Here is a 22,349-nt window from a genome sequence, read left to right as displayed (position 1 = left end):
CATAGGTTAATTTGATTGTTCTGGGCTAATTGATGAACGGGAGAATCCTTGCCTGCTCTTTTTCCCTACTGCTTTTTGTCGTTGTCTCTATTTGAATTAGCCAAGGTAGTGGTTCTCAAGGAAAAAAAAATAAAAATGGGCACTTCTGGAATAATAGACACTCAGGGTTGTAGCAGTTGTTCCTTTGGCCTAATGTTGGGGTCCTCGGTCGTTTGGTCGCCGGTCTTTTGGTCGCCCGGAAGGTTATTGATAATTACCATTTAAATCGTTGCTCAAATTCCCTAAATACAAACTGCAAATTATTATTTAGTCATACTTAATGCCCTATTAATTATTAGGCTTAAGAAAAGCTCCAAATTTCCCGTACTTTTATTGTGTTTTGTTGGAGAACTTGTTAAGACCCTGACTGACGTCCCTTCCTAAGGGGACAACTCATGTACATACAAACTTTTATACACTCACATGTCCGCTCAGTGAAACTGCTCAGGGCCATTGTTGGCTTTTATTGATGCGTAGACCGTGTTGTTTTACCTTGTTTTGTCGCCGGTCTTTTGGTCGCCGGTCTTTTGGTCGCCGGTCTTTTGGTCACCAGTCTTTTGGTCGTCCGACCCAAACAACGGGCGACCAAAAGACTGGTGACCAAAAGACCGGCGACCAAAAGACGGTGACTGAAAGACCGGCGATTGACAGGGATAGATGTCCAATCCAATTCGACTAGGGGGTTGGTAGCGATTGAACGATCCTTTAGACATCATGATATAATACCAGATTTCCAAGTTAAAATGGATTTCATCCCTGTAGTAACTGTCAATGGAATTGAATGGGTTATGGGCTACAAGGAACAAAATAATAACAAAATAAAATCTAAAGATAAAAAAATATATATATTTATATTTACAGTACTGAAAATTTTAGATTTGTTTCAACATACAATTGTCACATATTGGAACTTCAGCTAATTTAAGCGTTTACCCTTATCTATTGTTTAGGATGAGAGGTGCAATTTCGACTGAATTTAAGCTTAATTCGTAGCCCATATTAAATGATATTTAATCATTTTAATAATAAAAATGGACAGCGAGCTGGAATTGGCCCGTGGACCATAGTTTGGACAACCCTGACCTAAAGCAATTACATTTCGGACAATTTGAAAATATTTCAGACAAACCACTTTTAACAAAGTGGCTTGAAAACGGTTAAGACATGTTTTCCGTTCAGCTCATTTATTTCCCAATCCAGTCGCTGATCTCAAGGCACTTTTGTACTTAAATTCACTCACTCACTTCTTCATCTTCTCTTCAACCTCTACTTTTGGCTCTTTCGCATGAAGTAAAACTGAGCATGTTCCGTGATGGTTTGATGAAGATGACTTATGACAAAAGTGGCTTGTAGCACGAGCCACGTGAGCGAAACCCTGATATTGGCGGCCCGTCAAGCAGACTGCAAGTTGATGAGAAAGCGATGCCACTCGGCCAGAACAAGTGTCTCACTTGTGCCCGACGAGGTAAAACTGCTGATACAAGCCGTCTCTCAATTGCCTAAAGGGCCTCCTTTGTCAGCCCATCGGCTCGCGAGGCTCTACAAAGCGTTGTGTGAGAAGAGAGAGAGAGGGTAGGAAAAAAAAAAGTGTCATTGCTCTCCAACGGTATGCTTGCAGAGTGTGTGTCGCTTTGATGGAGCTGCCCACTGTGCACGTTAGCCGCAATTATAAAAGAGCTAAAAGCTACAAGCGCGCCTCTTAAGAGTAATTTTCTTTTTCTCAGCCTCTTTTCGACGCACACATTTTCAAGTGGATAAGAATACATTTCATGCAGTAATTAAGACTCTTAATGCAACAGTAATAAAATTCGACTTTTTCCTGTAGATCTCAGGCTTCCCATAGTAGTTGTGAAGCCTCTCATCTCATTTTCTCGACCGCTTTATCCTCATTAGGGTCGTGGGGGGGTGCTGGAGCCTATCCCAGCTGACTCTGAGCCAGAGTCAGCTGGGATAAACCCTGAATCGGTGGCCAGCCGATCGGAGGGCACAATGAGACGGACCACCATACCTAGGGGCAATTTAGAGTGTCTAATCAGCTTACCATGCATGTTGTGTAATGTGGGAGAAAACCGGAGTACCCGGAGGAAACCCACGCAGGCCCTGGGAGAACATGCAAACTCCACACAGGTGGACATGACCTGGATTTGAACCCAAGACCGCCAGTTCTGGAGTCTCTTATTTTTAAATGTCTTGAATATTGTCAATGTTTGAAAAAAATGTAAACATTCCCAACATATTGGTTGCTATAAGTAGTTGCCGTCACTTGATCAGACATGTTTTTTTAAGCGTGTGCCTGACAAATTACTGACTGGGATTGAAAATATCTTATAATAACAAGCACTTATGTGCTACTAAAGGCTGAACCCTTTCCCCTAGTGACAAATTAAAATAATAAGGATCAAAGTGTATTCTGCCTTAGAAAAGCACTACCAATTCTATTTTGATCAGTCCTTAAATCACGGAGCAATACCTCAAAATGACACCACATCCATAAAAAGCCTTGAAAAAATGTTATGGCGTGGCAGATAACTCAACAATGGAGCGCACGTCTGCCTCCTGACACGTGTCTGTTTACAAGAGCGCATCCAGCATGGCGTGCACGTCATCCTCATTCTCATCACCATCGCTTCTGTTGTGTGTCTGACTGCAAACATCTCACCCTATTCTTACGAGTAATCCACCGTGAGCGCTTGGCGGGATTCAGCGAAGGAAGTTTGCACATTTTTCCCTTCCCCGCTTGTGCCGGCACGCGACACTGACAGGAGGCATGACCACCTCTGTCCTGCTGCCCACCGTGATTCAGTAACAGTAGGCAACAGTGGCAAAGAGTGGAAGGACTTTTGACACTGACTGGGAGTGACGAGGCAGCAGTGCAAGCAGATGTCTCTCTTGTTCGCTCTCATTCGCTCCCTCTTTTTTTTTGCACTGGCTTTGGGAGAAGCTGCATCCTTGACCTTGTCATGGCTAATTTTAGGGCAGGGCTTATCGCAGCACCAATGTTTATATCCCCCATTACACACACTGTCATTATCGGAGGGACTCGTTTGTAATTATGGCTGCGCTTGACGTGCAGCTGTGGAAATGCAAGACGCTGCAGAGGCATTGTCTCCTGCCGGGTCAGTTTTTGCTATGGGCAATGTAGGGAACTGCCCGAGGTGCAATCTATTTGGGGGAGAATGAGAGCAGTCCCCCAATTGTAAAAATATTTTTAGTAGAACCAGTTATCCCTCATTTCCATGTCAAGTAAGTGGCGTAGACCGACTGCTCTGCCGCGGAGTTTGCAGAGGGGTATTCAGGCATCACTGCATTCAGTTTAAAATGGGGAAATACATTTTTTTTAATTATTGTAGCCAATTTTTAGAATGATTAAGTTAATGATTACGCATCACAGAAGGCCAGAAAAGTCAAGTCTTACGATTTAATCCAATCATCCATGATACAATTTAATACATAAAGTGGAGAAAGGGGAAAATGCCATCCAAAACATTTGCTAGAGCAGGGGTGTCAAACCCAGTTTGGTTGGCGGGCCACATTTATGGTGACCAGATCTCATGTAGGCCGGACCATTCATTTTAGATATAATATTTAGATTTTTTTTAATAAATGGATTTAACGAACTGGATTAAAAGCCCCGAATATTCAGTTTTTTATAGATCTAAAACAATGTTTATTTTAGCCTTTTTAATATATTTTTAGATTTTACACAATGATTTTTGAACTAAAAACACAGAAAAAAATTATAAAAAATTACAATTATTGATTTAAAAGAAGGAAAATCAGAAAATGTAATATACATCTATACTCTTCATTTTAATTTGATCCTAAAACAGAAAGTCGGCACTCATGATTTACTTTCCCGGGCATCACAAAATGATGCGGCGGGCCAGATTTGGCCCCCGGGCCGCCACTTTGACACGTGTGCTAGAGAATAACACAACATTTAAAATATGTTAATTATTTTTAAATATTTTCATTTTTCTGTTGTTTTAGGTGCCCTTGAGTGCATTTACTAGGGCCAGCGTTCCAAACATGATCTATTTTGGTGTTCAGATGCATTTATGGTGTGTTTAAAAGTGCGTGGTGAAAGTACTAAAGCCATTCCCCCCCCCCATGTATAGTAGATGGGCCAGGGACAAATCCGGGTTGACTAGATTCATATACTCCTTATATAAGAAATATAACATTAGCCCATCCCATGAATAAGGTATTTATGTCAAATGTGATGTCCTCATTGCACATTATTCTATTACAAGGGTGCGAAAACTGGTCCTCGAGGGCTGCTGAGGGTGCAGGTTTTAGTTCCAACCAATCCAGCACAGACACTTTGACCAATGAGGTTTCTGCTGAAACAAGAAGCACCTGACTGCAATCCACTGATTGCACTTCTAAGATACCAGATTGGTGGAAAGGTTACCTCTCATAGGTTGAAACGAAAACCTGCACCCACTGCAGCCCTTTTTGGAATAGTTTGCCCACCCCCTGTTCTTTTAGGTAAAGTACTACTTCTCAAAAATATATTCTTGCACTTGTTTTTACTTCACCAAACCTGAAGCAGTTTCTACCTATTTATCACTATCATCTGAAGCTTTGAGTTTTTCAAGACATTTCATCTTTTCTAAGCATGTAAACTGGAAAAGTGTCTGGATTAAGGCAGTGCGAGTTTGTTATGGACAGTTGCACACAAGTGTACACAAAAACCTAAGTGAGCACATACAAATGCCACTACTTTATTGAATAAATCAAACATGCTCAAATACTCCATCCTAAAGCAATATGTGGTGCTTAGATGGATTGTACCATTTGATTATCTTACTTTACAGTTTTTGTTTTGCGTTCAGTACAGTGATTTCATTGCCCATTTGTCCCTTTACAGCAAGATATTAGGTGCACATGTGATTTTGAACAGGAAGTATCCAACCATTATTGGATGTCCTCCGAGGAGTTATTGATCGCATTAGATGTTTTTTTTTTCTTCATGTGAAACACAACAGTGCTATTGCAATGTAAAAGCCTCACTGCACTCAAGTTATTGATTCATGCTCGGTGCTTGCAATATATCATCCTACGTGTAGGAAAATAAATACACTACTAGAATGCCGTTTGAAGGCAAAAGGCCTCTGGCAAGTGAACAATTTTACTAAATTGCAAACATCATGGACCGCCTGCATCTTCTTTAAATCAATTAAGCTACTAACGACAGTACAACCAGTCAAATGTATTCAAAAGATTATGCGTAACACCAGTAAAAAAACATCAGGGATTTTGAAAATCATCTCAAACACAAAGTTTTATAAAACCTACAAAACCTATTAGCCATGTGTAAGACGTGCACATTTAGGTAGACCAACATATAGTATCGCTTGGATTCTCAGTCCAAAGACAACAAAAAGTCAGCCAAAAATAAAAAAATATAAGCTTACAAATTACAGTGTAACAATACTACATGGATATGGATCAATATATGGATTGGTTAAGCACACCTCTTCATTCACTTTCATTCAAAGTAGATCTGTCGTTTATTAACTTTTCACATATAGTTAATATTCACAGCGAACTGTACATGCATTGTGGCAAATAATTAAAAACAAACATGTACATCAGAATAACAGAAAAGGAAAGGGACATTACAATAAATTTATAATGTGCAAGGTTTTGCTGTTGTGTAGTTCAAACTGTGAATAAGTGGTCTGTAAAGGGGAAGGAAGCGGGGGTCTTGCAGTTGGGTGTATGTTTGTATTCCAGTCTCAGTTCTTGAGTGGGATATGTGGGATTGCGTAATGGTTTTAAAAATGAATGAGTGAATAAATACCCCAGACTTATAAAAGCTACCTTGGTTGTGATCTTCTTTATTTTTTTACGATCATTTGACATTTTCTATTTGTTCTGAATGGGTATGGAAAGTGAATACCGTATTTTCACGACTATAAGGCACACTTAAAAGTCTTAAATTTCCTCCAAAATAGACAGGGCGCCTTATAATCTAGTGTGCTTTATATATGGATTTTTTCTAAAATGTGTCATTCATTGGGGGTGCGCCTTATAATGTGGTGCGCCTTATAGTCGTGAAAATACGGTAAATGGATATTGGAATATTTTTTAGGATTTAGGGATATATAAAAAACTTGATTTACCTTCAGAGATTCATTCTATGAGGGCCTCCACACTGCCTGCTTGAGCCATTAATATAAAAACTTGAAAAAGATGAATGGCTGCAATTTCATTTTAATGAGAAGAATGAATGAATGCTGAATAATGCCTTAATCACCCCCCTTATTCTTCCATTAGGCGGATTTGACGGGTATCAAATGGCGCTGCTACAACTTCCGTGGCAGCGGCGAGTACGGCCCAGTGATCTCCGCGCCCGCCCAGGATGACCCAGTACTGCGAAGCTTCATGCGCTGTGTGCAAGCCAACCTGCTGTGCGTGTGGCGCCGCAAGATCAAGCCCGACGCCAAGGAACTCTGGATTTTCTGGTGGGGCGATGAGCCCAATCTGTCGGATGTCATCCATCATGAACTGGAAGGTGAGTGTCATTTACACGCCACAGCTTGCTTGATTGCTTTAACATTTTTGGGGTTTTGTGTTGCAAACCAAAGTTTGAGTTATGAGTAAGCTTTGTATGTATTGGTTCTTGAATTAGGGAATTCATAGGAGCAGTTAAGTGTGTCATACACTTAAATGGGTTGCCAGAAGTAATGATTTATTGGATACTATGCCCTTGATTTTGGCCAAGGGTCACTGTTACTAAGACTAATATGCTGGTTGCTAAGAACAGGTGAATGGTTGTTGGAAAATATTTTTAAGTCTGCTTTCTCCTAATTTTGGAAGTTTAGCAAATTAGTTTATATGACAATGGAAGGTGGAAATGTCCTCTTTTTGATTATGAGAAACTGTCTCTTTTGAAAAGTGGGTCTCTGTGGCTCATTTTGATGTTTATGGTCCCATTTGTGAATAATATTCACACTATTGTTTAGTTTGTTTGTTTTTTACCATCTAAAATCAATACGCCTCTAGGGAAAAGAAACTCCCGAAGCTCACTTCCATTTTGGCCTAGGCTAGGTTCTCTTGGGTTTTCTGTCAGTTCCACCATGAAAATACAAAGTCGTGGACAGTTTGTAGTGTTTAATCGGCAGACCAGAGCCAAGGATTGTACCCTTGATCTCAGAACTGTGAGGCTTTGGAATTACCAGTCATCCACCTTGCTCCACTGTAGTTCAGATTCATTTGCCTTGCTCGGTGTTATACCGTATTTTTAGGACGATAAGTCGCATCTGAGCATAAGTCGCACCAGCCAAAGAATACACAATTAAGAGGAAAAGAACATACAAGTTGCACTGCAGTATAAGTCAAATTTTTGGGTGTGCAATTTTTTTATATGATTAGAAATCAACAACAAACACACGTTAAAGTAATAGTAAAATGGATTACAACAGTTGAAATAGGCACCAGTTAGGGAACTATAACCTAAAAAACCCCACAACATAACAGGCTGACGGCGGCGAGAGAGCGAGAGAAAAAAAAACATGCATCAGTTGCAAGCCCAGCCAGACTATGAAAAAGGTGCGACTTACAGTCTGGAAAATACGGTAATTGATTATCATAGAAATAGGAGTGGTAACATAGTGTTTTATTTTTTTGTGTGCAACTTAATGCACACTGATGGCAGTAATGTGCTCTTGTTTTTTAAAACACAATAGCTGCCGAGTTCTCACCAACCTTTGTCCTGTATGTTTAAGACATGCTTGAGCTTTGTGCGTACAAGTCCTTTTATTTGAGACTCCAATAGCACATATCCATAATGTGTTTGCCTTGCAACTCAAGTGCTTATATGCTTCTTGGGTACAATTGCTATGATGAAGCAGAGAATACGTATGTACAAGAACCACACCGAGCTATCATTGCACTTGGGATGCTGCTACTGTCAGCACTATTGCCCCTATTTATAGAAACATTTGCATTATCTCGCCGCGCACGTGTGTCGAAATCCAACATATCGACTAAGCCTCGGGAAGACAGAGCGCGGGGGAGGCGAAAGAGGGATTATATTATTTTGCTTCTGCTTTCATTAGAACAAGAGAAGAGGGAAAAAAGATGGAAGAGTAGATGCAGAGGTTGTCGCGATTGGGAGAATTGACCATGAAAAGAGCTTTGAAGTCACTGCATGCGGATGCTTGACAGATGTCAGCTAAAGCCCTTTGTTCCAGCATGTGTAATACAGCGAGGTCCTTTGTACGTTGATATTGTTGTTCCAGAGACACCACTGCCAACACACGGTCCCTAGTCGTCTAATAGTCTGTTGGAAGTGCGCAGGATGAAGAAATAAACTCTGCGTGGTGCTCATGCGCAAATTAGGCTTTCATGGGAGAATTCTTTGGTTTGCTCCTTCGAATGTACAATATGTACTACTTGTAAAGTGCAACTGGCAGCTCATACTGAAATGCATTGAGGTTAAATAAACATGATAATCCTTTAATACTATGTAAATCAGAAAAGAAGCATTACCAATTGGCACGGCTTTACCAAGGACTAGTAAGACCAGATCGAAAAGGGAAAGAAAACATCAGGTTGTAAATCACCAGTCCCAGACACTGACACAATATCAACACTTAGTACAGCAACCTGATTTTTGACGATAAGCCTGCCACAATTCGACTGAAGAACCTTCAATTGATTTAATACGATATTATGGAACCGATCAGTTATATTGCATCTTTAGCAATAAAAAGATAAAGCAATTTCCAGAACAAAATTGCTATCTAAGAGATAATGATTTTGATTCATTTAATTGGCTCATACTTGCCTGATGGTGTAGGGCAGGGGTAATCAAACTTTTTTGCTCCGAGATTTACTTTTCAAGGAGTTAACCTTCCACAATCTACCTTTTTTACAGGCTAATGACATAGCTCAGCAATGATTTATGTTGATATACCTCACATTAGACTGTCAACATGTATGGAAGCGGGAGGGAACAGGATTGAAAATCCACTCTCGATTCATGCTAAAGCTCACTGTGGATATGCCAAATTCATAAGAGCCTAGCTAAGGAAACTGAGAGAGGGATCAAAATGTTATTGTCATGCAATCTACCAATAGTACCTTGGCAATCTACCGATAGTTCCTTGGCGATCTACTGGTAGATCGCGATCTGGCGATCTACCGATGGTTCCTTGGCGATCTACCGATAGTTCCTTGGCGATCTACTGGGTAGATCGCGATCTGGCAATCTACCGATAGTGCCTTGGCGATCTACTGGTAGATCGCGATATGGCTATCTACCGATAGTTCCTTGGCGATCTACTGGTAGATCGCGATCAAGTACGTAATGGGTACCCATGGTGTTGGGGTTCACTTGCTCGTTTCCCGCTGGTGATGTGTGGGAGGAAACCAGAGTAACAGGAGAATACCCACACAAGCCTATTGTGAACATGCAAATTCTACACAGGAAGGTCCAGACCTGGGATCGAAGCCTTGATCTCAGAACTGTGAGCCCCACGTGCTAACCACTCGCTCACTGGGTCGCCTGATATTCACTCTTTGGATTTTTTTTTTCATTTTCTGAGCGTTCCAAAGTTTCTTTTTAAGTATAACCATAATAATTCTTTAAAGATTGACTTTGCTTATGATGATTTTAACACTTGGTGTCATTGAGAATGATAAACATCCATCCATGTGGCTCTTTTCATCCTTTGATTATTCCTTTTTGTTTTGAAATAATACTTTACTCTCCAACATTAGATTTTTTTTTTACAGTGCAGTGTGTGGGATGTTACACCATTATGACTTCTTCTCAGAAATAAACAACTTTTTAATTTGTTGATTTGTGGAATTCAATGGTCCAGGACCAGGTCCAAAAATGTCTCTGGATCCCAATAGTTTGAGAACACCATGATCTGATTAATGGTGACAGGCAATTTGGGGAAAAAAAGGAAAGAACATCCATAAACTGCAACATCTTTCTGTGAACCCGCGCAGCAAATGTGCTAGTGTGAAGAAGTGCCGAGTAGCCATGGAGTTAAACGTTGAGAGCTTCGCTATTGTTTGAAGGTGATAAATGTCTTGACTGGTGCTCAAGTCTAAATAAACAGTGCCTTTGAGATAGTGCCAGTACTGCGAGTAGCCAGGATTGAGTATCACACCCTCTGGCTTGCTCCAACTCCTTGATATTGTCTTTGCTTCAATGGCAATTCTTTAAGGACTGTTTTTTTACACTAAGTAGTGTCTTTAAATTGGATGCCCTGAATTGTATTGGATGAATAAAAAAGAAAAGCATCAAAAGGTATGAATTGAGGGCTGAGTCATCAACATGTTGCCTGCATACCTGCAGAAAGAGCGACATATTTTTAATGCTAGTCATAAACATGAATAAACTCACACAGAAGTTTATTTTAAATGACGTTGCTCTTTTAAAATGCTGATGGGATAAGTTCATTCCCTTTTTTTAATCCCTGCTACTGTTTAAAAACGGATATCTTGTAATGTCAAGACCTTACTTTGACAAGATTAGGCTACTTATTTTGTTTAAACTGTTCGGCTGATGGCGGTGTGCAAGTGGTTAGCGCGTAAGCCTCATAGTTCTCAGATCAAGGGTTCGATCCCTGGTCCAGACCTTCCAGGTATGATTGTGAACGTTCCAGCAACCCCCGCGACCCTTGTGAGGATAAGGGGTACAGGAAATGAATGAATGAATGAATGTTTGGCTGAATATTGTTGTGTATTAGAGTTGAATCATCTGCTCAACACAAGCACTTTTATTCAGCTGCAAGGTCGCAGAGAACCCAGCAGATTTTTTAGTTTATTGTGCAACGTCATCAAAGTGCACACGCATGCACAATCGTGTGTGTGCAGGTAATGAGATGATTCATCATGAGGATGAATATTTCATCAAAATAGGAGAGATATGTTATCTATTATCCATCTATTTCAATAACTGCCTCATTGTAATAGTTCAGCTGTGCTCCAATGAGACCTTTTAAGCATTGCAAATGCAATTGATCTGACATGGGACACACTAATCGGCATTGCATATGCCATTTTATGCCATTATTCAGATAACGGGTAACAACCAAACCTAATTGCAAATGGAATACAAGTGATTTAAAAAAAAATACGATTGAGTTTTACCACAGGAGCAGTGTTTTCCATTCCAAGAATTCCACTACCTGCACAGTTTAATTTGAACAACAATGCTACACTTAAAATATAGAACGATAAAACCATACTCAAATAAGGATTCAATTCAAATCTCTTAGGTTATATTAGATCAACACAAAAAACTAAGATAAACACTATTCATAACATATTTTTTAATTGAAAGTAAATGCAAATGTGTTATAGAAAAAAAGTGAAATATAACAGAGCTGTAGTGAACTAATCTACTGAACTGGATTTAAAAATAATAAAAAAGAAGTTCATCCCTAAAGGCGCAATCCACAGCACATGTTGATTTATCTGTAAATATTTGTACCAAATATTGATCTAAATTCACTCTCTTTTATGTGTAACGACCAAGTATCCATTTATTTCTGTCCACACTATAAATGTGGGATGTGTAGTCCAAAAAAGTAAACCGGCTAATCTAAATCACAGCAAGATGCCAAATAAAGACGTTAGTTAATTTGCTGTTGTAAGGCAGAACAGATGCAGCCTTTATAGACACTGTACACACACACACACACACTGTACACACACACACACACAATGGCAATGGCACCTGTCCACCTAATAGCAGTATCACATCCTCAGATCGGTGGTGCATGAAGTGTTTTGCTTGAAGTGCAGCGAAGTAGCAGTTGTTGAGGGACCAAATGCCTATGCAAGTTTTAACCTCTTTGCTTAATGGCGGCCCGAACGAATATTAATGTGTCCACTTTTCCCACTGCAGAGAGGGCCATAGAATAGACTTTAGTAGCTGCTGGGAAATCTTAATTTTACGTTTTTGCAGTGTGCATAAAAGCAGCGGCTTTGCAGCATGCATCGCTGTACCCAAGTTTAGTGAGAAGCAATGAGAAATGCAGAGATTACTTTTGTTGTTGTTGTGGGATTTAATTAAGTACAGATCGTTGTTCCAATGCCTAAATTGATTTTTCAGGAATTAGAATTCAATTTAAGTGCTCATTTTCTAGTGATTCGAACTTTATTTTTTTATGTTTGTGTAAATGCATGGATTAAAGATCTTTGTTCCTATACTTACATAGATATTTGTAGGAATTAGTACTTAATTCCTTTATGCATCTCCATCGGGAATTGATCTCGCACCTGCAATTTATACTGCTGTGCATCATTTGGCTGTGTGCGACTTATACTCAGGTGTTACATGATATTTTCGTGTTTAAGCAAATTCATAAAGTCCAGATCTTTGTTCCTGTACATATAATGGATTTACCCCGGAATTAGAATATAAACCCTGGAATTAGAATATAAATTGAGTATTTCTTTTTCTAGTGCCTTTTACTATCATTTTGATTTTCGTGTTTGAGTGAAATTCCATGACTTTTACCGACATTACTCCTTTTACTCTCCTGGTGCGTTTCCTCACTTGTTGAGTATACCTCTTTCCTCCCAATGCACGATTTCCGTTAGAAGGCATTTAAGGTTACGACTTGCATTAAATTGGCGAATATGAATTTGTTGTAAGGCATTAGAGATTAAGGGCAAAGGGACCCACAGGTCATTTAAAAATAAGGAACTGGAATAAAAAAGTGAGTCTATGAAAATGAGCTTTTCATGAGGTTGTTTTAAAAGAGAAATAGCCATTATTATTCATTGCAAAAAAGCGTGCTCCGGAGAATACACGTGTCTATATGCCTTGTGTGAGGTGGAAAGGGTATTTACTGATAAAAATGTAATAAAGGATCCTTTTCTTGTGAATTTAGCAGGATTTAGTACAAAATGATGTTAGCAGACTGCTGGCACATTTGGGGGGATTACTTGAAAAAGCTTATGAATAATATGGTACCTTGAGATAAGAGTTCAATATATTCTGTCGCCATGCTCGCAATTAAAAATAAAATTCATATCTCAAACTATTTGTATTGAAATGAATGGTAATACTTTTATTGTTTTGGAATTGGTTATGTTTGGCATTATGTCTTATTTTGGGGGAGGCTAGGCATAGTTTACAAAGGCATATACTTCTGGAGTTAGGCATATTTGTGGCTTATCATTTCTGGTTGTCTAAATCAGCACATTTCATTTATGAGGGAGTCTGGTGTGCTTATAGAGTTTATATTATGGGTTCAGCTTGGCTTGTACTATATGTTACATTAGTGTGGAATTTTGGTATTAAGGTATTCTGTGCAATGTGTATCTGGGTAGGTTATCATTTTTTTTCTCAGGTAATGTTTACTGTAACAATGAAAATTAAGCTGCAGATAATTAGATTTACAAACATCACATTGAGACAACCGTGGGGCTCATCGCAATTGTTTATTTTCCACTCGTAGTTGACGATTACCGTAAAATTGATTCATTGAACATGATAAGGAAATTTGTATGGTATATTTTGACAGCAAATTACTCTCAGGTTATCCATATACAATCAATTTCATAATTCGTAGTAGTGCATTGACAAAACCTTTTGATTCCAGCCATCAACACAATGAATATAGAATGCAATAGACATGTGTTTTGAGTGAATATTACTGTTACAATAGACTATCTTTCCTGGGGATTTTTCAGACTTTGCATTTCGTAACTTGAATTTCTTATTTTTGTATCTAGGACAACATTTTATCATTTATTATATTTTATTATTATGGAGTTTGGTAATTAATATTTCGTATTTAGAGGCATTCGTAAGTAGGGCATCACTGTGCGGTCACAATTTCAGAGCAAAATCTGCATTTTCTTTATAATATCTCTTTGTTTAGAAGTCTTGCTTTGATTAAAAGGAAGAAAAAAAATCTAGCCCATATCCATAACACCTCCCGAGCTGGTTTTTTGTGTCAACAAGTTTTCCTTGGCATCCGTTCTTTCCTGTGACGGCTGCCTCTTCCAGTCTTACCACCCTCAACTCTTCATCCTCTCCATTCCCTCTTCTTTTCAGTCTTTGTTTTGCTTATTTTGCTCGTCTATCTTGTTTTTGGCTCTTCTCCGTGTGATGTTAGCGTGCTTGGCAAATAAAAGGTGGGGGTGGTGTTTGGGTTGGAGGGGTATTCGAGTGCCAATCAATGCCTGCTCCTCTTTGGTCCCACCGGATTTGTCTAAGGAACAGCTCTCACCGGAGCTCAACTTAACCAGACGGAGTGAATAATTTCCCCTTTCATTTTTTTTTTTCTGAAGTCTGGAACTAGGTCGCCGCCTGCCTCAATAGGGACAAGACCTACTCAAAACCTGTGGCGGTAGTAAGACACTTGGAAAAGAGAAGAAAAGGGTGAAAATGAAGATTATTGACTCGTTCGCTCCTATAGCTGGTGAATGAATGCGTGAGTCACATGTGAAATGGCCCCCTCCTCCCCCCAAAAATGGGGGGAAAACATGGGGAAGGAAAGGGGCGGAGGGGGAGTGACATGAGGGAGAAAGAGATATACATGTAGTGCAAGGGTGTCAGACTCGGGTTGGTTCGCGGGCCGCTTTAACGTCAACTTGATTTTCCATGTGGGCCGGACCATTTTAGATATAATATTTAGATTTTTTTTTATTAGAAATGGATTGAAAGAACTGGATTAAAAGCCCTGAATATTCAGTTTTTTATAGATCTAAAAATGTTTATTTTAGCTTTTTTAAAATATATTTTTAGATTTTACAAAATGATTTTTGAACTAAAAACAGAAAAAAATGATTACAAAAATGGATTAAAAGCCCTGAATATTCATTTTATTTATAGATCTAAAACAATGTTTATTTTAGCTTTTTTTTAAATATATTTTTTAGATTTTACAAAATGATTTCTGAACTAAAAACAGAAAAAATTGATAAAAAATTACAATTATTGATTTAAAAGGGGGATAATCAGGAAATTTAATATGCATCTATACTCTTCATTTTAATTTGATCCTAAAACAGAAAGTCGGCACTCATGATTTACTTTCCTGGGCCACAGAAATTGATGCGGCAGGCCAGATTTGGCCCCCGGGCCGCCACTTTGACACATGTGATGTAGTGGATGAAATAGAAGAGAAAGAGGTGTGCTTCCAAAAAGAAGAAAAGACTGGTTGAGGAATGGGGAGGCAACATCTGGGATTTGTCTTGAGGCCTATCAAATGCAATAGACTGCGAGTCCTGTTCCTGGTTTATTTTGGGTAACGTCACACTTGTAATGTGTGACCACTTTGTTCATCGCTCAACAGCAAACGTTCAGTCAAGGTATAAGAAGCGAGAGTTTTTTTTCCCGTGGCGGCGGTACTGTTGGCGGGATGTGTATAAGGAAAACAAATGAAGAAAAAATAGCCGGAGCTGTGTTGGATTTCCTTTCCTCCTTTTTTATCTGTGCGTTTTGGCTGCCAGGGCGTGGTTTGTGACCTCCTGACCCTCGACCTTGGATATGTGTGACGAGATGTAAGGGTGGAGTTTCCCAGCTGTGTGCAGAAAGGGGGCGGGCGGTAGGGAGGAAACATATATTTTCCTCTCCCTCTTTTTTTTTATTTATTTAAAAGAAAACAGACAGAAAGACAGCTTTGTGTATGTGTGATCTGTATTATGAGGGTGGGGGATAAAGCCACTCAAAGTGGGACAAAAATAGTCTTGAAGAAGTAAACAGATGGAGAACATTTTTTTGAAGATATTATAGTGTGAAGGACATTTCCATGTGTAGCACTATGTAGTACATGTGTCAAAGTGGCGGCCCGGGGGGCAAAACTGGCCCGCCGCATCATTTTGTGTGGCCCGGGAAAGTAAATCATGAGTGCTGACTTTCTGTTTTAGGATCAAATTAAAATGAAGAGTATAGATGTATATCAAATTTCCTGATTTTCCCCCTTTTAAATCAATAATTGTATTTTTTAATCAATTTTATTCTGTGTTTTTAGTTCAAAAATCATTTTGTAAAATCTAAAAATATACAAAAAAGCTAAAATAAACATTGTTTTAGATCTATAAAAAACTGAATATTCAGGGATTTCAATCCAGTTCTTTTAATCCATTTATAAAAAAACAAAATCTAAATATTATATCTAAAATGATCCGGCCCACGTGAAATCAAGTTGACGCTAAAGCGGCCCGCGAACCAACCCGAGTCTGACACTCCTGATGTAGTAGATGAGATGTGCGACTCCCGAGTTGTCAGGCAGGGAAAACTGCAACTGAGGCTGTGGAGTCATGAAGAACGTAGAGGGGATGAGAACCACAGTTCAAATGTTTTCTCTGGGCTTGCGTGGATTTTCTCCGGGTACTCCGGTTTACTCCCACGTCCCAAAAACATGCAGGGTAGGCTGGTTGGACAGTCTAAATTGCCCCTACGTATGGATGTGAGCGTGGATGGTTATCCGTCTACTTGTGCCCTATGATTGGCTGGCCACCGGTCCAGTGTGTGTCTGCCTGGTGCCCAAAAATGTTCTGCTGTTAATAAATGTGGATGTAGGATGTGGATCTCTTACACAATTGCTACCAAAAATTGGAGTTTATATGTATGGGCATGTTTTGGAAGAGGATTAGAGCCTGATTGTAAAGTCAGCATTCTGAAATCAAAGTCAAAATTATGAGATAAAGTCATAATCCTGAGAATAAAGGGTCAGAATTCTGACATTATTCTTATAATTCTGACTTTATTCTCACACACTGCGGATTATGAAACACAATTGACTCAGAAGTAGGGATGTCCCAATGCTGATTTGTTTTTGTTTTTCTGAACTATTTTTTTCAAGTTAAATAAACATTAACTGCTCTATTTTGCCAAAAAAGGAGCATTTAACTGCTGATATTTAACCACTGCATACAGTTGAATTTCCTATAATCTTTTTGTAAGTAATTCACAAGAAAAGCCGAGAATTAATAGTCAGAGGAGAAAATTATAGATGTTGCTGTTATTAACGCTGCTTGAGTTTATCATTTCAATCCACAAAGAAGCATTTTCCCTCCATTAACTGATGCCCAAAGTAATTGAAAAACAACAACCAATAACAAATCATTCACGTTTATTCCAAACAAATTCCTTTTGTTTGTGTTTTATTGTATAAGAAGCTTGCAACATGTACTACTGTCGACTAGTTTTCAGTTTGAACGACAGAATAAAAATTTTGTTATGGCCAAATGATATATTTTCTAGTAAATACCATGCGCCGAACCATGCATGCCTTTATAGTTTAGATGAGATAACAGTCGTGAGCTTTCCTCCTGGTGTTTGAGGACATTATATCAGCAGTTTGTGTGGCCTTTCAAACCGCATCAAGCGACTACTGCGGCCAAATTGATTTTCTCCCCTGGCCTCTCTCTCTCTCGCTCCTTCTTTTTTTATCAGCCTCGAAAAGCTGATTTTGTTGCTGTAGCCACACAATCAATACTTCCAATGAAGCTGGTTTGCTCTGGAATTGCATATTTTAACAAGTAGCATCTATCAATTAAAGCTGCCATGCTGAAATAGACATGTTTGTGCAGATGTAAAAATTGATTTTATAAAATCATTTTAAAAGTAGGTTTTAACCAAGCTGTTTTGTTTGTATAGGAGTACACTAGTTTGTTATGTGATTATGCAAGGACTTCATTTGTCATTTCGAGGGATGTCCCCAATCTTATGATGCGATCGGAAATCGGGCTTTTAGAATTTAAGAATCGGGTAAAATCAAATCAAAAGCCTTTATTGTCATCATACACAGCTGCGTATAATGAAATTGGTGGTGCTGCTCCACAAAGTGCGTTTTCCCAGTAAAAACATAAATAAGTAATATAAAAATATAAAAAGTCACGTCCGGGCAAGGTAAATTCTAAAATATTGCACAATCGAAGATATTGCATATTGCACAGGGGGGAAAAGATCGGGTTGAATATATTTATGTATTTTAATTTTTAAGTACTAACCCAGGGGTGTCAGACTCGGGTTGGTTCGCGGGCCGCGTTAACGTCAACTCGATTTCACGTGGGCCAGACCATTTTAGATATAATATTTAGATATAGATTTTTTTAAATAAATTGATTAAAAGAACTGGATTAAAAGCCCTGAATATTCAGTTTTTTATAGATCTAAAACAATGTTTATTTTAGCTTTTTTAAAATATATTTTTAGATTTTACAAAATGATTTTTGAACTAAAAACAGAAAAAATTGATTAAAAAATTACAATTAGTGATTTAAAAGGGGGAAAATCAGGAAATTTAATATACATCTATACTCTCCATTTTAATTTGATCCTAAAACAGAAAGTCGGCACTAATGATTTACTTTCCCGGGCCACACAAAATGATGCGGCGGGCCAGATTTGGCCCCCGGGCCGCCACTATGACACACGTCTACTAACCCATTGGCTTCCCAGTTTAAATAGATTCAATGTATATTGCTCTCTGTGAATGAGAAACAAAATAATCCAGAGGTATAACAATTAGGAATATCCCTGATCTGATCACGTGATCGGAAATCGAGCCTCACCACGATGAAATGGTTAAATAATATAAACAAATAAAGAAATCAAAAAAATAAATAAACTGCCAAGGTATCAGATCGGTACTCTGTATCGGCAGATCCTCTAAACCAGTGATCAGGTCATCGCTATATTTTTCTACAAACCGATCATGCCGTGACTAATTGTGAATAATTGACGCTGCGATCTCATCTAGTGCTTGATTTCTGTTGCTGTCAAGGCTGAGTTGTGGAAAACTAAAGGGAATAAAAAGCGGTGCTACCCCCACACCACTACAAGTTTCCCTTATGTGTCAATAAAGATGAATGGAGTTGCTGCTTACGACTTATCTGGTCTGAGAACCGTGGCATCAGATCATAAGCGCTCCGTGTAGGCGCCGAGCGGATTCATCCCCTTCTTGAATGAAGTGCTTCTTGGTCCTTGCTGGGGAAAAAGCCAGGAGGGCCCTCCAGTTCACCACTTTTTGTTCTTTTGGGGATAGTTTGTGGGTTGAGGAGAGGGTGAAAGAGACAGCTAAACTGTCAATCTCTCCACTCCCCCCTCTAGTGGCAGTTAGGGAGCCCTGTGGAGTCCCACTAAGCCTCTCAATAGTCACCCGGCCTCCCACCTTAAGCCTCATTCACTTGTAATGAGGTGCTCAAGTGTCTGCGTTTTACCATGAGGGTCAACAGCACAGAAATTATAGCTTTTATTTTGTTATTATTTCGGTTTTATTCATAAGAACCCATTTACTTGTCGCTCTCATTCACACAAACAGTGAAAGCAGCTGTGTTGAAATTCTCTTGCCTTCTTAGGAGGTTGACTCATTCATTCAAATATTCATTCTTATTTATTGCAATCTCAGCATTTCTCTATCGGCTTTTTCTTATTATCAACTGTTGTCACCTGTTTTTAATTTTAAGAAAAATGTTAGGCTTACTCGTCATGTTAATGCATGTTTATTTACTTAACGTTTTGATAGCATAACATATATGGCTATTTATATATAGTTATTTTTTGTCTTTTGACCATGTGGTGGTTGGTATACCATAAATGCTCAAGCTAAAGTTTTGGCATGCCATTTTTTTCAAGGAACTGGCCAGTATTGACCTGTTCTACACCCTTTAGGCCAAGGGTGTCAGACTCGGGTTGGTTCGCGGGCCGCGTTAACGTCAACTCGATTTCATGTGGGCCGGACCATTTTAGATATAATATTTAGATTTTTTTAATAAATGGATTAAAATCCCTGAATATTAAGTTTTTTATAGATCTAAAACATTGTTTATTTTAGCTTTTTTTAAATATATTTCTAGATTTTACAAAATTATTTTTGAACTAAAAACACAGAAAAAAAGGATTAAAAAATTACAATTATTGATTTAAAAGGGGGAAAATCAGGAAATGTAATATACATTTATACTCTTCATTTTAATTTGATCCTAAAACAGAAAGTTGGCACTCATGATTTACTTTCCCGGGCCACATAAAATGATGCGGCGGGCCAAATTTGGCCCCCGGGCCGCCACTTTGACACATGTGCTTTAGGCTATTTTTTCATTTTTAGAATCCTGAAATTAAGCAGGTTTGCTCTAAACCAGGTCTGGATTATAAAACGTTATAAAGAAGCACATAACAAACAATTTACTTTGGTGCTGAATGAGGCTTCAGAAATAAATGGATATAAATGTACTCTTATGTCCATTTTGATCAGTTTTCTAAAGTGATCGCAATAATTGTGGATTGAATCTAATTGCTACCTGTGAATCATGATATGAATCGTATCGCCAGATATGAGGCAATACCCACTCGTACTGCTTTATCTGTAAATCAGCCAAAATATAAATCCAAAATCTCGCTGGACTACAACTTAGTTTTTTTTTTTTTAAGCGATGATGTGTTGGCCACCTCTGCCATAAAGAGGATATGCCAGACTTTCAGTTTTTACTGTAATTGTACATGATATTTAATAGCAACCTGACAATAAAAATTCACATGGAGCAAAGAGACACTTACACGCAGACTGAATTTAAGCGAGACGAAAGACGCAGTGTTTTTGAGGAGTGGCAATATCATAAAAGTGAAGCATAAAATGTTGTGACTGTGAGTGTGATGCACATTGTTCTAATCTCAATGGTGATAGAAAGCAGGCTCAGCAAATTTAGATAAAAAGAGTAGTGGCACCGTAAACAATTCAGACGTAAATGTAATGGTACCTACTGTGGTTGCTCGATGCCGTCATTAAAGCGCTGCAGAATGTATCTGTTTTTTTGTGTTCTGAGCTGACATGCATTTGTATTTTAGAATGCAGAGTGGAAATCGGTCTTTAAGTACACTTGATAATCAAGCTGCTTGATAATAACGTAGTGCACATGTGTCAAAGTGGCGGCCCGGGGGCCAAATTTGGCCCGCCGCATCATTTTGTGTGGCCCGGGAAAGTAAATCAGGAGTGCCAACTTTCTGTTTTAGGATCAAATTAAAATGAAGAGTATAGATGTATATTAAATTTCCTGGTTTTCCCCCTTTAAATCAATGATTGTAATTTTTTAATCCAATTTTTGCTATGTTTTTAGTTCAAAAATCTTTTTGTAAAATCTAAAAATATATAAAAAAAGCTAAAATAAACATTGTTTTAGATCGATAAAAAACGGAATATTCAGGGCTTTTAATCCAGTTCTTTTAATCCATTTATTAAAAAAATCTGAATATTATATCTAAAAGGGCGGCCCGTGAACCAACCCGAGTCTGACTCCCCTGTCGTAGTGGCATTATGACTTACAAATTTAATTTGCTCGCTGACCAAGCTTGTGACCCAACTCTATCTACACCTCTACTTACCAGACAGCATACATTTAGTTTTGTTTAGCTAGACAATAAACTCCCGTGAAGCAACTAATCATGCGGAAAACAACAACACCTTGCAATTAATTTCTTATAAGCAGGAGAAGATTTATGGATGAAGAGTAAATGGATTGCCGATACATACAACAACATTATATGCAGGACAGAGCAGCCTGAAATATATGATCATGTGAATTTACTGCTATTTCTGTTTTTCAAGTTGTCGCTATAAATTAGGAGAAGTCATTAAATACATGATTTCGCTGGTACGATGTTGCCTCGAGATGATGTCATTACCTGATTTATGAGCATTTAAGATACGAAGCCTCACCCAACTGTCCTTTTCTTTGTTTATGAGTACAAATTTGAATTTCTTTTTTGTATGGGAGCAATTAATGCAATTCAATTAACCTCACTAAAGCACTTGGTGAAATAGTTAACAATTTAAATATGCGTTGCTTTGAAGTAAAAGTAAAGCTAGTGAGCAAATGCGACAGACAAGCTAAATGAATGCATAAACATTTGCTATTAGTATGGAATGTCACAGTTTTAGAAATTTTCAAACAGTATGTGGATAATACAATACAGCAAGACTCAAATGCATATACAGTGGTACCTCGACATACGATTGTAATCCGTTCCGAGACTGAGATCGTATGTCAAGCTTTTCCTAACTCGAGCGAATGTTTCTCATTGAAATGAATTGAAAACAAATTAATTCGTTCCAACCCTCTGAAAAAACACCAAAAACAGGATATTGGATTGGGAAAAATGTTTTAGTTCTTCTAATTCGCCATATATTGACAAAGTAATAAATAACGAGTGGTTTAATAGTAATAAAATGTGTTTCATAGATGTAAAATTAGACACATTTCACGGAGGGGAGAGACAACGTCGGGGGGGGGACTTTATCCACGGCACTTGTAAACGAACAAACAAATTTAAATTAACTTGGATAAATATATACAGACACACTCAAACATACGTT

At 38.4% G+C, this 22,349-nt stretch overlaps 1 protein-coding gene across 1 annotated transcript in view; it reads left to right on the top strand.

Annotated features, from left to right (window-relative positions):
• Nucleotides 1-22,349, top strand: part of LOC144090485 (mediator of RNA polymerase II transcription subunit 13-like) — a 96,285-nt gene that overhangs the window by 22,482 nt on the left and 51,454 nt on the right. The window contains exon 2 of the mRNA XM_077621965.1: nucleotides 6,325-6,562. Coding sequence (XP_077478091.1) covers nucleotides 6,325-6,562 — 238 coding nt within the window. The remainder of the gene's footprint in view (nucleotides 1-6,324; nucleotides 6,563-22,349) is intronic.

The sequence above is a fragment of the Stigmatopora argus genome, chromosome 16 (genome assembly GCF_051989625.1).
Source record: "Stigmatopora argus isolate UIUO_Sarg chromosome 16, RoL_Sarg_1.0, whole genome shotgun sequence".
Lineage (NCBI taxonomy): Eukaryota > Metazoa > Chordata > Actinopteri > Syngnathiformes > Syngnathidae > Stigmatopora > Stigmatopora argus.
Note: the sequence above shows the minus strand (reverse complement) of the source record. Positions and strands in the feature narration are given on the sequence as shown.